This window comes from Trichechus manatus, unplaced genomic scaffold (genome assembly GCF_000243295.1).
Source record: "Trichechus manatus latirostris isolate Lorelei unplaced genomic scaffold, TriManLat1.0 scaffold00103, whole genome shotgun sequence".
Classification (NCBI taxonomy): domain Eukaryota; kingdom Metazoa; phylum Chordata; class Mammalia; order Sirenia; family Trichechidae; genus Trichechus; species Trichechus manatus.
Window position 1 is genome coordinate 3,151,568 of NW_004444039.1, and position 23,040 is coordinate 3,174,607.

At 38.7% G+C, this 23,040-nt stretch overlaps 1 protein-coding gene across 8 annotated transcripts in view; it reads right to left on the reverse strand.

The window, feature by feature from the left end:
* The window catches only part of RANBP9 (RAN binding protein 9), a 114,251-nt gene that overhangs the window by 25,021 nt on the left and 66,190 nt on the right, over window positions 1–23,040 (reverse strand). For 7 of the 8 annotated variants that reach the window (XM_023737457.1, XM_023737452.1, XM_023737451.1 and 4 more), the window contains 4 exons: window positions 20,510–20,562; window positions 19,108–19,275; window positions 14,709–14,731; window positions 1,362–1,546 (listed from right to left, as the gene is read on the reverse strand). In XM_023737457.1, the coding sequence (XP_023593225.1) occupies window positions 1,362–1,546; window positions 14,709–14,731; window positions 19,108–19,275; window positions 20,510–20,558 (425 nt within the window). In that variant the 5' untranslated portion in view covers window positions 20,559–20,562. Of the gene's footprint in view, window positions 1–1,361; window positions 1,547–14,708; window positions 14,732–19,107; window positions 20,484–20,509; window positions 20,563–23,040 lie in introns of those variants that run through there. The other variant, XM_023737453.1, reaches the window with a different exon arrangement.

A 23,040-nucleotide genomic window follows, 5' to 3' on the forward strand; every position in this document is an offset into this window, starting at 1 on the left:
AAGCTTTAAGAGTTACCACTTAGTACTAATGACTTTGCCTTTCAGTAAAGGTATAGTCTAAACAGCTGATGGTCATAGAAATTCTCTCTCTGCTGGCTTCTATAATGAAATTCTACTTTAAAGAAAAAAGAAAAGAAGAAAAAGTTCCCCGATAAAACAGGACGAAAAATTTTGGTAAGTTAGGAATTGAGGTAATTTTAGTTTGTAGTACTTTTAATTTTACAGTACTTTTATTTGACCCAAATTTTCCGCTCTGCTGCTGGCCATCCGCCACCATTCTGACTGAATCCTAAGTATTTATCCTGCATTTAGGAATCCTACCTCCACAGTCGCTGCTCCTTGATCTTCATTGCTTTTACTTTCTCTTAAAAGTCTAATAATACCACATACAAGTAAGCGGCATTAAAATTAATTAGTAATATTTTTTAAAATTCCTTAAGCAAAGGCTTTGGGTCAGATATTCTTATTCAGAATGAAGGCAATTATAATCTCCCTGAATCTACATGCTAAATGTGTAAATATTTAGCAAAAAGGAGATCCTACTAAACGGAAGTCCCTGAGTGGCACAAACGGTTAAGTGCTCAACTAATAACCAAAAGGCTGGCAGTTCCAACATGCCCAGAGGTGCCCTGGAAGACAGGCCTGGTGATTTGTTTCCAAGAGACCACACAGCCTTGAAATCCTACAGAGCAGTTCTACTCTGCACACTGGGGATGCCGTGACTTGGAAATGACTCCGTCGGCAACTAACAACAAGGAAAGGAAAAGCTGACATTCTTAGAGAGTAACCTACTCACTGGCAAATTCTGAAACCCAAAATGTACGTGGCAAGCCTGTATTCCAATATATAACATACACCATTATTGTGATGCTTACTCTCACCAAACAAGTGTCCCCACAAATATCTGAACTACTGCGGGACTTCACAGCCAAGTTTCTGTGCAAAAATCACAGAGCTTGAATTATGAAATCGAGACAATCTCTCTGAATTTATTTTTTTCATCAACATTAAAAGCTAAATCACGTAACCTACAGAAACCACACAATCCTATTACTAATGATGGCAAATGAATTAACCTAACCTAAGCAACCTAGTGTCATTTTATCTCCTCCATCAAATTAGTAAGTCAGACTGAAATACAATTCTGTATGTGTACCTCCAAATCAAACATTATTTTTAATTTTTTAAAATAGAGTAAATGTCTGTAGAGAGATTAATACATAATCATTACATTAATACATGAAAATTACTAGGATTTAAATTAGTAGATTAAAAAGCTTCCAAGAATACCAAAAGAAAAGAACGTTTTATAAAAAACAGACTTGTTAAGTAGTTATCAACTCAAACGTCTTCACTCTTACTTTTGTATCATGGTCTGCCATTCCCCTTCTCGATCTCCGACAGGAAACCGGTCTATCTGGGCCTGGATTTTGGTTCTCCACTCGCGCATGTAGTCCTCGATGTCAAACACAAAAGGATGCTGCCCAAAGTTGGCGTCAACTACTTCTCCTGGCGTCTGCAGCCCCACGGTGGGATACAAATTTGGCTGCAAGGCAACAGATTTCATTAAATGCCTATTCCTATGATGTTAAAGACTTATTCATTCTTTCAAATGCTATCTTTAAAAGAAAAGATCCAAAAGTTATTTCATGCCTATTTTAAAATCTCAAAATATTAGTAGAGGAAGACTTCTAAAAAATTCTCTAAAATACATTACGCTGGATGAAAAATATCACCCCTGCAATCTAACCATCAAGAAAAATATCAAACCACCTACGACGCCTTTTTTATTTATTCAAGAAACATGTTATATTATCAAGTGACATTATACTTCTAATATATAAAGACATAATTTTTGCTCTTTAGAGTATGTCATATGGTAGTTATAGAGATTCAAGTATAAACATAACTCAGGTTTATCCCTGCCTTTCTATACATTTCTAAAAATTGCATTTAAAGAATTTTTTATTTTTGTGGTTGCTGAGAATACACACAGCAGAACATACAGCAATTCAGCAATTTCTACATGTAGAACCCAGTGACACTGATTACACTCAAGCTGCACAACCCTTCTCGCCCGCCTTTGCCGAATTGTTCCTCCCCCATTAACGAAACTCACTGCCCCCAAGGTTCCTATCTAGTCTTCCGAGTTGCTGTTGTCAATGGATCCCATACAGGTAGTTCTTAAAAGAGCATAATGCTCAAGGCAGACTTTCTTTTTTTTTAACTACTTTAGCTAGTCTGGTTTTAAAAAGACTTCAGGGATTATTTTTGGTTTAAGGTTTAAAGATTATCGGAGGGCAACAGTTTCAGGGGTTCATCCAGCCTCCATGATTCCAAAAAATGTGGATTCCATCAGAATTTGAAATTCTGTTCTAAATTTTACCCCTTTTCCTCAGGATTCTTCTACAGAGTCTATAATCAAAATGTTCAGCAGTGGTAGCCGTGCACCATCCCATCCTTCCCGTCTCATGGCAAAGGGAGAAGTTGTTCATGGGGACAGTTAGCCACACATTGCATTCCCTCCTCCTGTTTCTGACTGTCCCCCTTCCTCTCTTGTTCCAGGAGAATAGAGACCAATTGTCGTGCCTTCAATGTGGCCGCCTGCAAGCTTTTAGGACCCCAGGCACTATGCAACGAACCAGGAGGTAGAACAGAAGCACTAAACATGTCATCAGGCCAATTAACTGCCATGTCCCAGGAAACCATGATCCTAAATCTCCAAACCAAGGAACCAGATCCCGTGAAGTGCCTGGTTGTACATAAACAGCTTCAGCAGCTACTCTTTTTCTTTTTTGGTTGTTATAAATATATCTACTTCACGACTTTTGCCAATTCAACTTTTTATAGGTGTACAACTTATTGACAGCAATTACGTTAATCAGCTGTGCAACCCTACACTTAATCAATGCAAGTTTTCCATCACCGTAAACTGAAACGCAGTACTCCATAAGTAATGATCCCACTCTTTCCCCCTCCCTCCTGTCCCTGGTAACCACTAAGAAAATTTGGTCTCTATACATTTGCCTGTTCTTGTCTTTTCATGTAAGTGAGAGGTTGAACAATACTTGTCCTTTTGTGATTGACTTATTTCACTTAGCACAATGTCTTTAAGCTTCATCCATTCTGTATATGTACTGAGACTTCATTTCTCCTACTGGCTGAGTAGCATTCCGTTGTATCTAAGTACCACATTTTGTTTATCCATTTGTCCGCTGATGGGCATTTAAGTTGTTTCCACCTTTTGGCTGTTGTGAACAGTGCTGCAATGAACACTGGTGTTCAAGTCTCTGTTTGGGTCTCTGCTTTCAAGTCTTTTGGGTCTATACCTAGGAGTGGAATTGCTGAGTCACAAGGTAGTTCTATTTTTAGTTTTCTGAGGAGCTGCCACACTGTTTTCCACAATGGCTGTACCATTGTGCATTCCCACCAGCGATGGGTAAGGGTTCCAATGTCCCCACATCCTCGCCTACATTTGTTGTTTTCTGTTTTTTTAATCTTAGCCATCCTAGTAGGAGTGAAATGGTATCCCACTGTAGTTTTTATCTGTATCTCTCTCATGGCTCATGTAGAAATTGCATGTTAAAGCTAGTTACCATAGAAGTACAACCCTAACTGGGCACACACTACTCTAAATTTACTACTTTTGGGTATCTATACATTGGAACACTTTTTAAAACAGACGGTGATGCATACATTCCAAGGGAGGAAAAGGATGGATTTGAATTTTAACATTCATATAGAAATGCATTCAGATATACTCCAAGATTTCGAGGCTAAATAATCAAGTGTAAATGGTGGTAGCTTCAAGTATACAAAAAAATTATGGGAGTTCTTTTGGTTCAATCACTAATTAGTTGCTACATCTAAAGGGGAATGAGTTACTAAGCACTTACTAAATGCCAGGGTTTCATCATCATAATCCTGTGAGGTAACTATTATTTCCATGACAAAGATAGAGAAACGGAGAACTCGGGGTTAAGTAACTTGCTCGTGGTCACTCTGCTAATTAAGGGCAGAGGCTGGACGAGAAGACAAACACAGGCTTGTCTGACACCAAATCCTAAACAGAACTCTAATTCCTAAAACTCCAAATTTATCACATCTTCATCCTCTGTATTTATGCCTTATTAACTTGCTTTAATAGTTATAAGTATCTGTAGTACAGAGTAAGTTAAAGATTAAGAGCAAACAATTTGTGTGTGAATACAAGAAGTTTAAGTGGACTTCACAGCAAAAAGCCTAGAGAACGTGTTTAAAAACAACTTCACCAAGCAACAAAAATCTGAAACAAAAGTATCAAGAAATATAAAGTTGCTTAAAGCAAAGTATGCAAACATACTGATGCTTAATAATACAGAATTAGCAAATTCATAGACTTTTAAGACAAAGAAAGATGGGATACTTAGTACAACCTTCTCACTGTACCAACACGAAAACCAACAAGTGCAAGAACATGTAGGTGCAGCATGATGATCACTTTTGCACGGCCTTTTCTGATCACGGTCTTGTAACTCTCACCCGAGCGACTGGGTGGGACTGTGTGATAAGGTAACTGTGGCCCACCGAAGGGACTGGTCAGCTCTGCCATCCCGCTGGGCTTGAAATGAGCCACCCCAGAGGTGAGACAGAGAATCCCACAACCACCAAAGAACAGCCAGGAGCCACTGTGTCCTTTAGACCCAGGATCCCTGCGCTGAGAAGCTCCTGGACAGGAGACAGAGAGCTTAACACTGAAGGCAGCAGAGACCCAGCGTGGTGGGCTTCCCAGCCTAGGGAGAGAGAAAGCTGAGCGCCTTTAGGCAGAGGCCCAGGGCAAGGGAGAGGTGTGCCTGCGAGCATGGCTGAAAAGAGGCTGTCCTGATGGAAGAACTGTATCCTGAGTGTTCCTGCACCTGGACTGTAACTGCTACCTCTCTAATAAACCCCCTAACTGTGAGTACCATCTGTGAGGTCTGTGTGGCCACTGTAATGAATTATCGAACCCAGCAGAGAAGCAGAGAGTGCTGTGGGAGGGACAGCTGGTGTCAGAACTTAAGGTAAAGATGGCAGAGAGAGGAGGCATGTCTGACTTGCCCCTCAAAGGACGGTCGATCTTGATTCTTCTTACCCTTTGTGAAGTTAGGAGGTCAGACGCTGCCCCTAAGCTGTTTTTACAGTAGGCAATTTGCCGAAGAAATACAAAATGACAATAAACATGTGAAGAGACACTTAACCTCACTCAGTTTTTAAAAAATGCAGTTTAAAACAAGACTGTACTTTTGCAAATCAGATTAATATTTAGAAGACTGAGAATGCCCAGTGTTGACAAGAGTTGAGAAAAAAAGCCCTCTCATCCACTCTACGCAGAAATGTAAACTGATAGAAACTTTTAAGAACAAACTTTGGCAAAACCTATTAAAACTGACAAGTATTTTCAGTTGTAGGAACATAACCCTACAGAAAAATAAACATGGACTTCCTGCAGTGTCATCTGTGATGGCAAAACCAGGAAAAAGAATGCCCATCAGTAGGTGATATTATACCATACTCACCAAATCTAAGATTCCAGTAATTATAAAATATAGTTATTTTGTCTAAGAAAAAACACTACCAACTCAAGTCTGACAGGCCATAGATTCTAAGATGCATCTCCACTTCAGAAATGATAAACTATGAAAAAATATGCGTCTCAGAATTGATGAATTTTGGTAGTACACACATACAATATATTATAAAACAGGCAAAAAAGATACAGTATATTATAAAATAGGCAAAAAATAAAAAAAAATTGTATACTGATACAGAAAGATGTCCAAAGATACACACCAAATGAAAAAAAAAAAAGCTGTAAAATAGCGTGTATACCATGATCCCATCTTTTTTGTAAACATTCCAGTAAGGGACTTAATGGCTCACACGTGTTTAGAAACAGGTCTGCAAAGATACACACTTGATCGAGTTCAGTCATCACATCTAAAGAGACTAAGATTATGAGAAATTTCTCTACTGGACATTTCTGTATTGATAAGCTTTTATTTACTTGAATATTTAACACTATCTACTCCTTCTGTGGAGCCCTGGTGGTACAGTGGTTAAGAGTTCGGCTGTTAACCAAAAGGTAAGCAGTTCGAATCCACCAGCTGCTCCTTGGAAACCCTATGGGACAGTTCTACTCTGTCCTATAGGGTCGCTGAGTCGGAATCGACTCGACAGCAACAGGTTTGATATTCCTTCCATAATCAGAAAGAAATAATTAACTACATTTTTTTATACCACTTACTCAACCTTAAAAATGGTGAATTTGGGTGAAGAGAACTATGGACACAGCCCTTAATTTGCTAGATTATAGTTTTGTTTGTTTTTTTTTTTTACTATAAAAGCTTTTTAAAGTGTCCAGTGCAATGGCTTTTTCTATATTCACAGAGTTGTGCAACGATCACCACCACCTAATTGTAGAACACATCACCACCCCAAAGAGAAACCCAGTGCCCACTGGCAGTCCCTCTCCACTCCCCCAACCCCTAAAACCACTACCCTTCTTTCTGACTCTGGATTTGCCTATTCCGGACATTCTGTATAAACGGAATCATACACCATGTGGTCTTCCATGACTGGCTTCTTTCATGTAACATAATGCTTTCAAAGATGTCACTTTGATTACTAAGGTACAACTGACCCAAGCCATGATATTTTCAACTACCTCGTGCATGTGAAAGCTGGACAGTGAATAAGGAAGATCAAAGAAGTCATGTATTCGAATTGTGGTATTGGCGAAGAACACTGAATATACCAGGGACTCCAAGAAGAACCAACAAATCAGTCTTGGAGGACGCACAGCCAGAATGCTCCTTAGCAGTGAGGATGGTGTGACTTCCTCTGGCTTATGATGGAGAAGGGCAACATGCTTGGTAAAACAGGTCAGCGAAAAAGAGGGAGGCCCTCAATGAGACGGACTGACACAGTGCCTGCTGCAATGGGTGCAATGGGCTCAAACGGAGCAACGACTGTGAGGATGGCGCAAAACCAGCCAACACTTACTTCACTGTTGTACGCAAGGTCGCTATGAGTCGGAGCTGACTCAACAGCACCTCACAACATCTTCAAGGTTCATCCATGTTGTAACATCTACACAGATTAAAAGTGTATATGAAATAATGTTTTCCAGCAAAATGTTTCTAAATCAAAAAAAATTACTCCTGCCTATGTGGAACTAGACAGAAGCAGGAATAATTTAACTCTTTATGAAAAGAAGAGAAAAACAGACCTCCTCATTTCTATCAGCCTATGAAAGATAAAGACTTACGCTAAAAATACTTTCAATCTAGAAACTGTTTAAAAGCTAAATGTACACAATAAAAATTCATACTCTCTATAGCAAATCTTTGTTCTTTTCTATTTAAAAGATTTCTTCTAATGAAAATGGAAGCACATAATGTATCTATAAAAAGTAGATTTTAAGTCAGCCTTGAAAACTGGAAAGTAGTATCATTGTAAATGAAAATAGCTACTAGAACAAAAGGAATCTGCCTAATCCCAAACAGAATTAGTCTACAGATAAAGACATTTCTAAAAATGGTGAGATGAGCTGGGGAAGAAAGACTTTTTTGGAAACAGATTTAAGGCTTTCAGAGCTGTATAAACACCCTAAGACTGCTCCATGACAGCTGTGATACAGTCTAGGTAAACTGGCTTTTCTACAAATATACTCTCCCAGGATTCAACGCTACACCTGGCTAGTGAGAGATCACAGAAGAGCCAATATATCATAAAGAAACTTACAACCACCACCATAGCAACCACCTTATCCACTATTACAAAGCTGAGTATCACCATTGGTTGATTACAGACACGGGGAAAAAACAAACTGGTGATTCAGAATGGCACAGAGAACAATTAGAAGGCAACACAAAACAGTCCACACGTCTCTAACCAGGTAAGCCTTTTCCAAATGATCACCACTCAGAAACCAAAGCCAACGAAAAAACCGCTCACTCTGACAAACTGGTTTTATATGCTTAAAAGAAAAAAAAAACAAACCCACTGCCTTCGAGTCGATTCTGACTCATAGTGACCCTACAGGACAGAGCAGAACTGCCCCATAGGGTTTCCAGGGAGCAGCTGGTGAATTTGAATCGCCGATCTTTTGCTTAGTAGCCAAACAACCACTGCGCCACCAGGGCTTAGTGACATGTAAAAAGAGAAAAAACAGCTACTCAGCCCTTTAACCACCTCCAAATGAGAGTCTTCATACCAAAGGCTCTGAAATGGTTTTGGACCACATCAACCCATCCACCCGCACTGCAGCACCTACATACTCTGCCATGCCACCTGTCACCACAGAGGTTCTCATCAAAGGCCAATCCCCTCTACTTATGTACTTGATCCCATCCCCCCACCTGGCCACTACCCAGAAGGTCAGCAGTTCGAATCTACCCAGCGCTCCTTGGAAAACCTCTGGGGCACTTCTACTCTGTCCTCTAGGGTTGCTGTGAGTCGGAATCGACTCCACGCAGTGGGTATGGTTTGGTTTTTGGTATCCCCCTACTTGCTTACTCAAAGATGTGAGCACTGTGGTACTTTTCCTTACCACATCAACTTTTCTGCTTGCTACTGAATCATTACCATTAGCAAACAAATATCCTGCTAAATCTGCTAACTTAATACCACCAACTACCACTCCATTTCTTCACACCTGATCGTGGCCAACATCCTCCCAAGTAGTCCACACTCTATCATTTCCAGTCTTATTCTCTTCTTAAACCCTGGCCAATCAGGATTTCTCCATCACTCTGCTGAAACATTCTCATCAAGGACACCAATGGCCTCCACTCTGCTAAACACAATGGCCAATTCTTGGTCCATATCTTATCTGATGTATCAGGGTGTCTGAAAGAGGGGGTCACTCTTTCCTGCTTGGTATATTTTCTTCACTTGGCTTTCAGGACACCCAATTCTTAGTCTTCCTCATACCTCACTGATTGCTCCTTCTCAACTTCCCTTTGTCGCTTCTTCCCGAATACTGCAGGCCTCAGGACTCAGTCCTTGGTCCACTTTTCTGTCTACATTTACTCCCTTGTTGAGCTCATCTAGTTCATGATTTTAAATAAGAGCTAAATGCTAATGACTCCCCAAGTGTTATCTCTAGCCCAGATAAAACCAAACCAAACCCACTGCCATTGAGTCGATTCTGATTACCTTACAGGACAGAGTATAACTGCCCCATAGGGTTTCCAAGGAGCAGCTGGTGGATTCAAACTGCTGACTTTTTGGTTAGCAGCCAAGCTCTTAACTGCTGCACCACCAGGGCTCCAACTCTCTTGAATTCCAAGCTTGTACCTGACAACTGCATTTAGTACATTGAAAATCGAAGTCTCAATCTTCCCCTTCAAAACTTGCTCTACCTACGGCCTTCCCCATGGCAGTAAGTGACAGCTCTGTTCCTTCATTTCCTCAGACCAAAAATCTTGAAGTCAGGTCCTCTTTCTTGCATTTCCACATCCAATACATCAGAAAATTATCTTGGCTCTGATTTGGACTTTTAAAAAAAAATCACATTTATTTTCATGTTTTGTTTTTCCCCACATAGGTTTCTTTTCAAGCCTTGGGAGATAATAAAATTTGCCCTGCTGGGTTATGAACGTGCTTGGTACTCATGACCCCTTCTTTCCCTCTAATTTCTTGTATTTGCAAGGGAAATATCTACCTTGTGCCTCTTTCACTGTTGCACTTTGGAAACAGATAATGTGTATTCTAGTTTTAATCGTCCACAGATAAAAAGGAATTTTGCCCCAGGACAGAACACACCCAGAGTCATCATACTTCATTCAGATCATTCAGATGATTCAGATGAGATTTCAGACTCAGAGTTGATGCTGGAATGGGGTAAGGCTTTTGGGATAATGTGACAGGGTGAATGTGTTTTTTCATGTGGGAAGGACATGAATTTGGGGGGCGGGGCAAAGGTTGGAATGTTATGATTGAACTGTGCCCCCCTAAAGTATGTGTTGGAATTCTAACCCTTATACCTGTGGCTATAACCCCATTTGGGTTTGTTTGTTATGTTAATGACCCATATCACTGTAAGGTATGTCTTAAACCTGCTCACATTTGAGATATGAAAAGAACACATCAGTCACAGAGACAAATAAACACAAATGGGGGAAAGAGACGCCACGTGGAAATCATCAAGGAACGGAGCGAGGCTGGTGCTAGAGAAGCTGGGACAAGGATCTTCCCCCAGAGTGAACAGAGACAGAGCCTTCTGCTAGAGCTGGCTCCCTGAATGTGGACTTCTGGCCTCCTAAACTGAAAGAAAATAAATTCATGTTCTTTAAAGCCATCCACTTGTGGTATTTCCGTTACAGCAGCATAAAAAAATTAAGACAGAACATTTCATCAGCTCGTAAGGCTTGAAAAATTCTATAACCCAGCTGGAATTTACTTTGGTATAAAATACAAGATACAATCTTATCATCCTATTTTTTTTTCAAAAAAATAAACATCTGTTCCAAAAATGCTTCTTGGTGAGTAATTATGATCTGCAGACTTTCCTTGGCTTAGCAAAGTTATTTTCTATTATAATTCTGATTTCTTCTTTTTATCCCCTTGAGTTTCTTCAGGAATATCAATAATCTGTAGATTAGATTTCGAGTCTCTACCTCTGAATCCTCCATCACTTCCCTCAAAAGATGTACTTTCTATCATCTCTGAGCCGAGAATCCTTCTTACAATTACAACTGGCCAGGCAGCGGTCACGGGACAGCCGGCATTGCCTGCACACGTATGAATTTGTTAAAGAACGAGCTTACTGGGACTTGACTGCTCGTCCTGATGAAATACAGGCATACCTCATTTTATCGCGCTTTGCCTTACCATGCTTCACAGATACTGTGTTTTTTTATAAATTGAAGGTTTGCAGCAGCCCAGTGTCAAGCAAGTCTATTGGTGCCATTTTTCCAACAGCACGTGCTCACTTCATGTCTCTGTGTCACATTTTGGTAATTCTCCCAATATTTCAAACTTTTTCATTATTATTATATCTGTTACAGTGATCTCCGATCACTGATCTTTGATGTTACTGTTGTAATTGTTTTGGGGCGCCATGAACCGTGCCTGTATAAGACGGTGAACTTAACTGATAAATGCCGTGTGTGTTCTGACTGCTCTACCAACCAGCCATTCCAGTCTCTTTCCCTTTCCTCGTACCTCCCTATTCCCCGAGATGTAACAATATTGAAATCAGGCCGACTAAGAACCCTACAACGGTGTCTAAGTGTTCAAGTGAAAGGAAGAGTCGTGTGTCTGTCACTTTAAATCAAAAACTAGAAATGATTAAGCTTCGTGAGGAAGGCACGTGTAAAGTCAAGACAGGGCAAAAGCTAGGCCTCTTGTGCCAAACGGCCAAGTTGTGAGTGCAAAGGAGAAGTTCTTGAAGGAAATTAAAAGTGCTACTCCAGTGAACACATGCATGATAAGAACCTTATTGCTGCTATGGAGAAAGTTTTTAGTGGTCTGGATAGAAGATCAAACCAGCCACAACATTCCCTTAGGCCAAAGCCTAATCAAGAGCAAAGCTCTAACTCCCTTCAGTTCTACAAAGGCTAAGAGAGGTGAGGAAGCTGCAGAAGAAAAATCTGAAACTAGCAGAGGTTGGTTCGTGAGGTTCAAGGAAAGAAGCCACATCCATAACATAAAGTGCAAAGCGAAGCAGTAAGTGCTGACGGAGAAGCTGCAGCAAGTTATCCAGAAGATTGAGCTAAGATAATTGATGCTTCAAAGGACAGGCTGACTCTCTTGTTAGGGGCTAATGCAGCTGGTGACTTTAAGCCAATACTCAATTTACCATTCTGAAAATCCTAGGACCCTTAAGAATTACACTAAATCTACTCTGTCTATACTCTATAAACGGAACAACAAAGCCTGGATGACAACACATGTTTACAACATGGTTTACTGAATATTTTAAGCCCCCTGTTGAGACCTACTGCTCAGAAAAAAAGATTCCTTTCAAAGTATTCCTGTTCATTGACAATGTACCTAGTCACCCAAGAGCTCTGATGGAGATGTACAAGGAGATTAATGTTGTTTTCATGCCTGCTAACACAACATTCATTCTGCATCCCATGGATCAAAGAGTAATTTCAACTTTCAAGTCTTATTATTTAAGAAATACATTTCATAAGGCTATAGCTCCCAGAGATAGTGATTCCTCTGATGGATCTGGGCAAAGTAAACTGAAAACCTTCTGGAAAGGTTTTACCAGTCTAGATGCCATTAATATTTCTGATTCATGAGAGGAGGTCAAAATATCAACATTAACTGGAGTTCAGAAGAAGGTGATTTCAACCTTCATAGTTCAAGACTTCAGTGGAGGAAGTAACTGAAGATGTGGTGGAAAAAGCAAGAGAATTAGAATTATAAGTGGAGCCCGAAGATATGTGTGAATTGCTGCAATGTCATGATAAAACTTTAATCGATGAGGAGCTGCTTCTTATGGATGAGCAAAGAAAGTGGTTTCTTGAGATGGAATCTACTCCTGGTGAAGATGCTGTGAACACTGTTGAAATGACAAAGGATTTAGAATATCACACAAACTTAGCTGATAAAGCAACGGCAGGGTTTGAGAGGATCGATTCCAATTTTGAAAGTTCTGTGGGTACAATACTATCAAAGAGCATCGCATACTACAGCGAAATCTTTTGTGAAAAGAAGAGTCAATCAATGCGGCAAACTTCACTGTTGACTTATTTTTAAGAAACAGCCATAGCCAGCCCAACCTGCAGCAACCCCCACCCTGATTAGTCAGCAGTCATCATGGAGGCAAGACCTTCCACACCGGCAAAAAGACTGCGACTCGATGAAGGGTCAGATGATGGTGAGCATTTTTTAGCAATTAAATATTTTAAATTAAGATATTACCTTTTTTTCAGACATGATGCTACTGCACACTTAACAAACTATAGTATAGTGTAAACGTAACTTTTATATGCACTGGGAGACCAAAAAATTCATGTGACTCACTTTACTGCAGTGGTCTGGAACTGGACCTGCAATATCTCTGAGGTATGTCTGCAGCTGGATAACTGTAACCTCTAAGATATTTTAGTCAACAAGCCACTTACGGACCAAAAGAGAAAGAATACCAGAATCCAGGTTGTTGTCAGAAAATTTTCGGTTAATACTTTCTGGTAATATTAAAAATTGACAGCACTGAAATGTGCATAATGGGATCAGCAGCTTAGAAGAAATCCAGAGACATAATGGAGAACTCTAAAGCAATGTTGCATCACCAGTGCTCGTGATGGCAGAGAAGACAATAGCATGAGGAAAACCATGGACATCAACTCTAAAAAGTGATTTAAAAGGTTGGACTCTGAATACAAAAAAATTTGGGGAAAACCTTAAACAATTTATATTGCTTATCTGATCCTTTTTAGGTAAAGAAGTGATACCGATTTTAAAAAATCTGTTTAAATAACCCTAAGAGATCACTCAGTAAGTATAAAAATTCAAAGTGATAGGAAAGCACTGTGTTATAATTTTTTCTTAGTGTTAAATATGACGCATATTACAATGACAGCGTCTTAGATTTGATAAATAAGGTTTCTAGAATCAGACCATTTTTCACACATCTACTGATGGAAGTCATCGTTGTATCTCACTTGAGTTTCTGCAGTAGCCCCCTACGGGTCTCGCTGCTTCCACTTTACTCCCCTACGGTGTATACTTCAACCCAGCATCAGTGATCTTTTAAAAACTGAAGTCACATCATGACAATTAAAACTATGCAATGTCTTTACATTTCCCTCAGAGGAAATGCCCAAGTCCTTGTAATGGCCTACAACATCTAGCTGCTCTAGCAATGGCCTACAAGGTCTAGACTAGCACCGATCCCTACCCCTAGTCACCCCCATATCTCTGACTCATCTCTTGCTACTCTCCGCCTCACTCACTTCTCTTCAGCCACACCTGAGGCTATTCTTCCAATAAGCCAGGTACACTCCTGCCTTAGGACCCCTGCTCTAACTTCCCTGTGCCTGGACCGTTCTTCCTCTACATAGGGCTAACTTCCTCACTCCTTTAAAAATCTCTGCTCAAGTCTCACCTTGAGCAATGATGAACAACACATGTAACTCTGTGTCTTGCCTTTGGCACTTTTTGTGCTCTATTTCTTCTCTTTCCATAGTACTTAAAATCTTTTGAAATATGTTACAATTTGCTTATTTTTAATGTATTACTTATTGTCCAGCCCCTTCCCCAGTTTGAATACTATAAACTCCAAAAGAACAGAGACCTCCATCTATTTAGTTCAATCATGCATCCCAAGCACAGACTGTGCCACACAGTAGGCCCTCAATGTATGCTGAATGAATGAGTGGCTAAAGCTGCTGTACACACCCTTGCTGAAAAGGCCAATGACATCAAATACACACTTACTCAATGAATGCATAGTGACATTAAAAAGTGTATTTCAGTAATGGTTCCTTTTTAACAATAACAAAATTCCCTTGTGCAACTGATTCCAGTGCAATTTGGAGCTTAATTTCTGAAGGTCCATACCAACGGGTGGCTAGAGAAAGGAGCTCTATTCTATGCAAGGCATTAGACTCCATAAAGACCAGTAACACTACATTCTAAACTTTCTACACATGCTTAGTAGTACTTTCCTTATACTTTTTTTTTTAATCAGAAATGCAAAACTGCTTTTAAAATAAATTATGTCTTACCGGTAGGTCGGTGAAAGCAATACCTGGGGGGGGAAAGAAAAGTTGTATTAGAAGCTGTTTTTCAAAGGCAGACGATGGTGACAAGCTGAATTTCTAACTACACGGAAGGAAAAGCACAGCAAAGGAAGATAAAAATAAAAAAACCTGAATATAATCTAACGAGACTGGTTTCCTTCTCTATAGCACTGGCATGTCTGAGCGAACGCTGCCCCTGCAAGACCCTCAGCCTTGGTAGTCACACGTCCATTTTATGTCTGGGATGCTGCCATTGCCTTCAGTCTTTCTGAAGTGGCTTTCTACACATCTTCAAAACATTAGTGACCACACAAGAAAAAGAAGTTGCAAAATGGTCTCATTTGATTTTTCAACCCCAAGCTGCTTTATCTAGCCTCATCACTTAATCTTCTTACTTAGCCAGAAATGATTTAGAGGGGAAATGAAAGGGGGGATTTTTTGACATAAAAGGTGAACAAAGGAAAACTATATAGTATTTCGCTTTCTTTTAAAAAATAAAAGTACATTCTTGAATAACTTTTGACTACTCTGGGAAAAAATACCAATTCTTCCTTCAAAGGATCATAGCTAAGAATTTCGCTTGAAGGTCTTCTGACAGTAATTTCAACACAGTAACGTTTCAAATATGAGCCCTGGTGGTGCTACGGTTAGACACGCTCAGCTGCTAACCGAAAGGTTGGTAGTTCAAACCCACTCAGCAGCTCTGCAGGAGAAAGACCTGCTGATCTGCTCCCATAAAGATTGCAGCCTAGAAGACTCTATGGGGCAGTTCCACTCTGTCACGTGGGGTCATCACTGGTTGAAATCAACTTGACGGCACCCAACAACAACAACTATGTTCCAAATACACTTGAGTGGTGGCAACATCACTGGAATAAGCCCAATGACATCCCAAAGTGATGACCTAATAATCTCCTTTCAAATATTCAAATATATGACTGAGATGAAAATGAGATAATCTCCATCTCTCGGTCTAAACAGACACTAAAACAAAACAAGCACAAACCACACCAGCATCACCATCTCTACGGTCTCGACTGCCACCTGTAAAATGGGGACATTTCTGCTAAATCGTCTGCGTGGCATTTCACTCTGTAGTACCCAGGGTCGCTGTGAGTTGGAACTGACTCGACGGCACCTAACAACACCAAGCTTTACGGCCTCTTCTCCACGTGCGGCTCTATGCCGCTACGTTTGTGCTCTATCAACAGAAAACAGACTTGTCTAATTTTATTAAAATAATAAAGTTAAAAGGCAAGCTGAATATAAACTCTGTATTTTTTAAATTAAAGAGGTAAAACCAGTGTTTTGTATTTAGTCAAGTCTTATTTTTCATGACTTTAAAAACTAGTAAATTCACGTTGGCCTTTCAAGGGCAAAGCAGAGCTGGCATGTTTTTTCCATGTAAAATGTTCTGATAACTTTTATTTCATTAGAAGGCAAAGTGAGTGTGAGACAAACAAATGTGAAAATTCTAAAAAGTCCAGAAAATGAAAACGCATACAGAAAACAATAAAGAATAAAGAAAATATTTTAATGCAATATTATAATACAGATTTAGCCCATTTTTCATAAAATAGCGGCCTAATCAATTGTTTTTCTCAAAGATGTCTATTTCCTGCATTGCATACTCACACGGTTTAAATCTATATTCTGCTTTAGCAAAAATTCTTTTTGTCAGTAATTACTGAAATCCTCATTTTGTCAAAAACTCTAATGACAAATACAAATTAATGCCATAGATTAAGATTTCTGAACATTGCTAGATATACCTCAACCTATACACATTCAGACCACAAAAAAAATTCCACTTTAACAGGTTGGTATAATTATTTGAATTTTACAGAGAAAACAATTTTCTACATTTCTGATTTACTGAGTTCAGTCAAGAGGATTTTTGAAAAGTGCTCAACTGATAAATATATTCAAGAAAACAAAGTCAAAATATTTTAATATTAAGTTGACCAATGTATTGAAATGTTTTTCCCTTAATTATTTTTTCAAATAAAAACCTTTCCATTTTTCTTTATATGGTGAGTAAATGTATACTCTGAAAAATATGCACGAGACAGAAACTAAAGATGTGTCAGCTCTGGGTAGAACTTTTTGTGCTTTGTGAGGTACAAGGAAACAGTAGCTGAATGGTAGTTTCTCAGAATCTAGACCAGAGGCCAGCTAACTTTTTCTGTCAAGAGCCATACTTCATATGGTCTCTGCTGCAACCACATATTCAACTCTGCCACTGCAGTGGGAAAGCAGCCAAAGACAGTCAAAAGGGAATGAGGATGGCAACAGCCCGATAAAACTTTATTTAAAAAAACAGGCAGCCGACTGGATTTGGCTCATGGGCCACAGTTTGTTGACCCTTGCTCTAGAGGAGTCATTTCTACTCATCAATGTTTTCCCAGCATATTGCTAGCATCCCGCATACCTGGCAAACAATGATAATAAATAACATTTACTGAGTGCTCACTCTGTGCCAGGAAGTGATTTAAGAACTTGGCATGTATCATTTCAGTTTAACAACTTCGTGAGGTAGGCATGGTAGTGATCCTATTTCACAAACTGAAAAAACAGAGGCACAAAAATGTTAAGTATCTTAAGGTCACGTGACCTAAACTAAATTAAACCCAGGCAAGCTTGACTGAAGAACCCACCTTCTTAACCACTGTTATAAGGCCTGTCTACATGCTCGATAAATATTCACTAAATTTATAAATAATAGTGTCAAGCACTTCAAATTTACTTAAAATTTGAATGATCCATCATGAGGTACCCTTTTCTTAAGAAGTATTCTTATATTTAAAAATAGCTTTCTTATTCAAGATAAAAATTCAATTTAAATGTTTCGGAAAATCCAGCAGGAAAAAAACAAAATTGCATCACCTAGGATCTCCCTATCTTCCAAACCAAAAATGTTTTTTCTGGAGGGTTTGAAAAGTTATAAAGAAGACTAATAGGGTTAAAAATGTTGTCTTCTACATTTTTGAATAAAAGGTCATAACTAAAAGCAGATTTTTCCTGGTTTAATTAAAATCTTAAACATCTTAAGCAGCCAGACCAACCAAGATGACGTCAGTTAACTGCTCTGACGAGTCAGAGCCAGAACACTAACAAAAAACTTAAAAGGCTCTATCTGTCTAGACACCAACCAGCCACAACACTCACACCACCGCATACACTTTTCTTGTCGTCCTTAATGAAAATCCTACTGAGGAGAATGTAAGTATTTTTGTGGATCTGAGACAACTTTTAAGATAACAAAGCAGAACTTAAGGATCAAAATTAATAATCAGAAGTAAAAGTTTTAAGCTGAATATAAATATCAGCCTGTGAAAGAGACTTACACACTTTATAGAAGGAGTGTACTGAGACAGTAAAAAAGAGTATTACCAATGTAGCTAGAAATTTAGAATTTACTATGAAATGACAGAAATTTAATATAATTTGTGTTATACTAAGGAACATATATTATATGCCTAAGCATCCCATTTACAGTCTAATATTTAAATACTATTTATAAGCAAACTGGAGTTTCTGCCTTCTGGAGATAATTTAGTTTTAGCCTCCTTTCACTTTACCCCATTAGAAATAATTTCTTGTGAATCAAGGATTTTTTAAACAGTAAAAGATAATGTGAAACCCCCTTTTTTAAAGGGTATCAATTTTGCTGTCCTCTGTACTTTCTGAAATGCAAAAAAAAACTTCTAAGAAAAGAGACTGTAACGACCACACACAGTTTTAAATCTGAAGTGCAACTGGTGCATATTCAACAAAAAACCCTAATTTCCTGCGAATCTCACGACATATAAGTTTCCTTCAAGTTTTCATTAATCCCTGTATCTCTCATTAAGCCACCTGCCTTTTTTCTCAGGAGTTGTGTGGTTACTATTTGCTTGTTTCGTTCCTGCTCCCTTTCACAGAACTTGTAGTCCCTCCTTCACCGTGTTCTTTGGCAGGTCTGCCCTTTCAGTATGTCACTGTCCTTTAATTTGGTTGGTAGCATCAAGCTTTCCCTCCCTGTTATTGCTCCACACACTGTCCTAAGAATTGACAGCCCTTTTTTCTTAGCAGTTGTTACTTAGAGAATTGAATCATATGGTGTTTTGTTTAAAGCAAAGCAGAAAACTCTTAGTATTTCTGTTACTAGAACAGCTGAGTCTGGGAATTACTTCTACAGTTATTCCTATACGTGTGATACAAAGTGGCCTTCTCAGAATACAAGTTTTCACCATTTCCTCAATTCACAGCTGGAAAGAGCAAAGAAATCATTTCCACAGACATCTGTCTATACAGGAGAATCACATAATAAATGTAATTACAATGCTGTAAATACAATAATCACATATTTGGTTATATTACATGCAATATATGATTTCAGTACCTAAACTATGTCCATTCTTGGTGTAGAAGCAGGTATTGTTGATAAGGTTTACACAACAGCCAATGACATCACCAGTCGTAAAAGTTGGTCCATAAGGTTGTCCCGTTCCAGAAGAGCAAAATGAATGTCCATCATCCCCATGGTAACCATATGAATGTTTATCCCAACCTAAAAAGGAAGTTCCAATGTATTTACAAAGAAAAGTAAGGCTCCTCTGTACAAGATTTATTAAGATTATGAGCAAATACGCCAGAAAAGTCCAACAGATAGTACAAAGATAAAATTCCCAAATGTACATTCAAAGTCTCCAAAAATAATACTACGTAATTTCTTTTATATTAAAATACTGGTTACAACATTAAAGAAAATAAATTCACCACACAGAATACTAAAACATGTATTAAACAAAGATGATTGTTTAATAAAGAAAAATAAATAAATATAAAGGCAATATCAACTGAGAACAAGTTTTCTCTGCATACTCTTTTGCAAACATACCAAAGGAATTTTGGGTTGAATTTTGTAAGAACACATACACGCAAACAAACAAAACTAAACAAACACATTTTAAGGTAAAACAGATTACATCCTATTCAGTCACAGCAAGTTTTCAAGGTTATGAGCCAAATATAAAAGGCAAACAGTCTGTGGTCTTTCAACAGCACCAAACTAAGATGTTTATAAACATAGGTATTTTGTCAGCTACGTCTAAGGAGAATTTTTAAGTAATAAAAACCTCATTTAAACTCCCTGTCAAGTATAATTTTAAGCAAAAAGGTATACTGAAAGTATGGCCAAGTTAATGCATCTGATCACAATTAGATGGCAGCTAGAAGGTTTGTTTTTTTAAAGGCACTTCATTTAGTTTTATATTAGCCGTTTTGTTTTCTATTTCAAAACATCTTTATCAAGTACCAATTTTTAATATTTGCACACAGAATCCCAGTAAAGATAATCTAAGAATTTCTTCCTTCTAATTAATGGTGATAGGAAATAGTCTGCACCTCATTTGACACCTTCCTTAGGGTGCTTTTAACATGAGCCCACATTCCCAGAACACAAACTACTAGGGGTGGGTGGGCTAGGAAAGCCAGCGTTGTGTTGGGTAGTAAACAGAATAACCACATTAAAATATTTAAAGTAGCTGATACGACTTCACTAGAAGTTAAAATACGAAGAAACAAAGAAAAAAAAGTCACAGTATATATGCCTTAGGTTTTGCTGAATAGCATAAAATTTACATTTATTAATATTTTTAAAAATAACTCAGCTTCCACTTAGAACTCACAGGTGATCAAAAATACAGAAAATGAATATATTGAACTATTTCAAATTATTATTTGAAATGATTAACCAGAATGAGCTAGCCATTAAGACTATAATACTATAATTACAAATATACCTGGTAGTCTGTTCATGTTCACACCTTGAGCAGAAAGACCAATTCCCATATAACTGTTAAAAAGAGAGTGAGAGAAAAAGAAAAGCAAGTTATTATATTCTTGTATATGTAAATTATCAGACACTTTTCAAACATTATCAGAACCAAACCCAAGTCAAAACTAATTGGGTAGCTACAAAAGTTATTGTAATTCATCACACAGCCACAAAGGACAATATTAAGCACCAGTAAAACCCAGATTCACAGTAAATTTCTACAGTATTCATAACACTCAAAACATTAATAATAATTATGCACTCCACCAACACCTATAAAACCTTTTCAACTTAGCTACAGATTAGCATTTAGGCATTAAAATGTCCTTCGCACAAAAGGACAGAAGAACAGGTGGAAGACAAACGTTAAATAAGAAACAAACTTCATTTACAAGAGGACACAATGAAAAACCAGACCATCAAAAACGGACATGGATTCACATTTGGGATAAATGTCCAATTCATACAAATACATCTGATATAATAAAATTATACCAAGAAATGTGTAGCTTAGGGATTCTATATACTGGTTTTCTAAAAGTGTTTTGACAAATTGACAAAATCGACCTTAACATGGGACTCTTGATTATTAATTTATGGATTGGGGAAATTTTTAAATAAAAAAATTAATATACAGAATGAAAATGAGCATTAAAATTTATCTGACCATTACTACAAATCAATAATTTTAAACAACACCCGTTAGCAGAAATTCTCAAACTTTTTGGTCTCAGAGTAGAATTGCTCCACAGCGGTTTCAAGGCTGATTAACCCTAGACATACTTTAAACACAGAATTACCGTATGATCCAGCAATTCCACTCCTAGGTATAGACCCAAAAGTCTTGAAAGCAGGAAATCAAACGGCTACTTGCACACCAATGTTCATCCCAGCATTATCATAACAGCCAAAAGGTGGAAACAACCCAAATGTTCATCAATAGATACACAGATAAACAAAATGTGGTATATCCATACAATGGAATATTATTCAGCCATAAAAAGAGATGAAGTTCTGATACATGTGATGACATGCAGAAACCCTGAGCACAATATGCTGACTCAACAGGACAAACACTGTATGATCCCACTTACACGGAACACCCACAACAGGCAAACACCTAGAGACAGAAAGGAGGTCAGTGGTGGCCAGGGGCTGGGGGGAGGGGAAACAGGGAGTTACTGCTTAAGTTTCTACTCGGGGGGATGGAAAGGTCTTAGAGATGGATAGTGGTGATGGTTGCACAACATGGGGAATGCAATCAATGTCAATGAATTGTACACTTAAAAATAGTTAACACAGCAAATTTTGCTATATACTTTTTACCACAAATAAAAAAAAAAAAATCTGTAACCAAGGGTCAAGAGTCAATAAAATTAATTATTGTACTGCTTCACCAAGGGCATGCTTCATAAAACTGCTGGTTTTTGTTCTTGTTTTTAACTGCAAGTGTGTGTGGCGGTGAAGAATACAACCGCTACCAGCACAGGTTAGTGCCACTGCCTAGATGGACACTGAAGTTCCAGAACTTTCACCCACCATTGCTTTTACACCATCAATGCGAACGAATGACAACATACTGAAAATGGCAGATAATGTCTTCCTACTGTTACGAAGAGTTTGGAGTACGCAGGCCCCCTGACAAGGTTTCAGGCGTCCCAGGGATCCACAGATGACTATTGTCGGAGATGGTAGATCAAATGTGCAAAATGAAAGTAAGTTTAAAAACTTATATACAGCATGTTTGGACGCACTGGATTTACTGACAAATTTCCCCTTTGCTATCTTCCCTCTAATACAGGGAAAAGGGAAGAAGGTCATGTAAGCACCAGGGTCTATGTCCACTTCCACGTTGGACCAGACTGCGAAGACCTTTCCCACACAGGTTTTGGTCTGCGTGAAAAAGTATGATGCCTAAACCTTGTAAGGTGCCGCTTGGGTATAGGGGGCTAGGATATGAGGGGGGAAAAGGGAAACTCATTGGCAACATTAATGAACGTGGTATCACACTTAGGATTTTTTACACTATGGACCAGAAGCTTAATTTAAGCACCACTGTCCTACTGGGTCACTATGAGTTGGAACTGACTCGACGACAACAGGTTTGGTTTTCAGTCTTGGTTCTAAGAAGGGAACCCTGGTGGCACAGTGGTTAAGAGCTCGGCTGTTAACCAAAAGGCCAGCAGTTCAAATCCACCAGCTGCTCCTTGGAAACCCTACGGGGCAGTTCTACTCTGTCGTATAGGGTCACTATGAGTTGGAATCAACTCGACCGCAACGGGTTTGGTTTGGGGTTGGTCCTAAGAAGGACAGGGAAATTGCTGTGGCCCAACTTACAATTCCAGTGTTTCCCTTAAAGAGTTAGGCGTCCTCTGTCCCCTGGTCAACCTGGTCATGTACGGTGGCATTTACACCAACCAGAGAATGACAAAGCAGTTGATCAAGGGACTGTGACAGTCTAATTCAAACTCGTTCACTCTAACTTGCAAGCAGTTG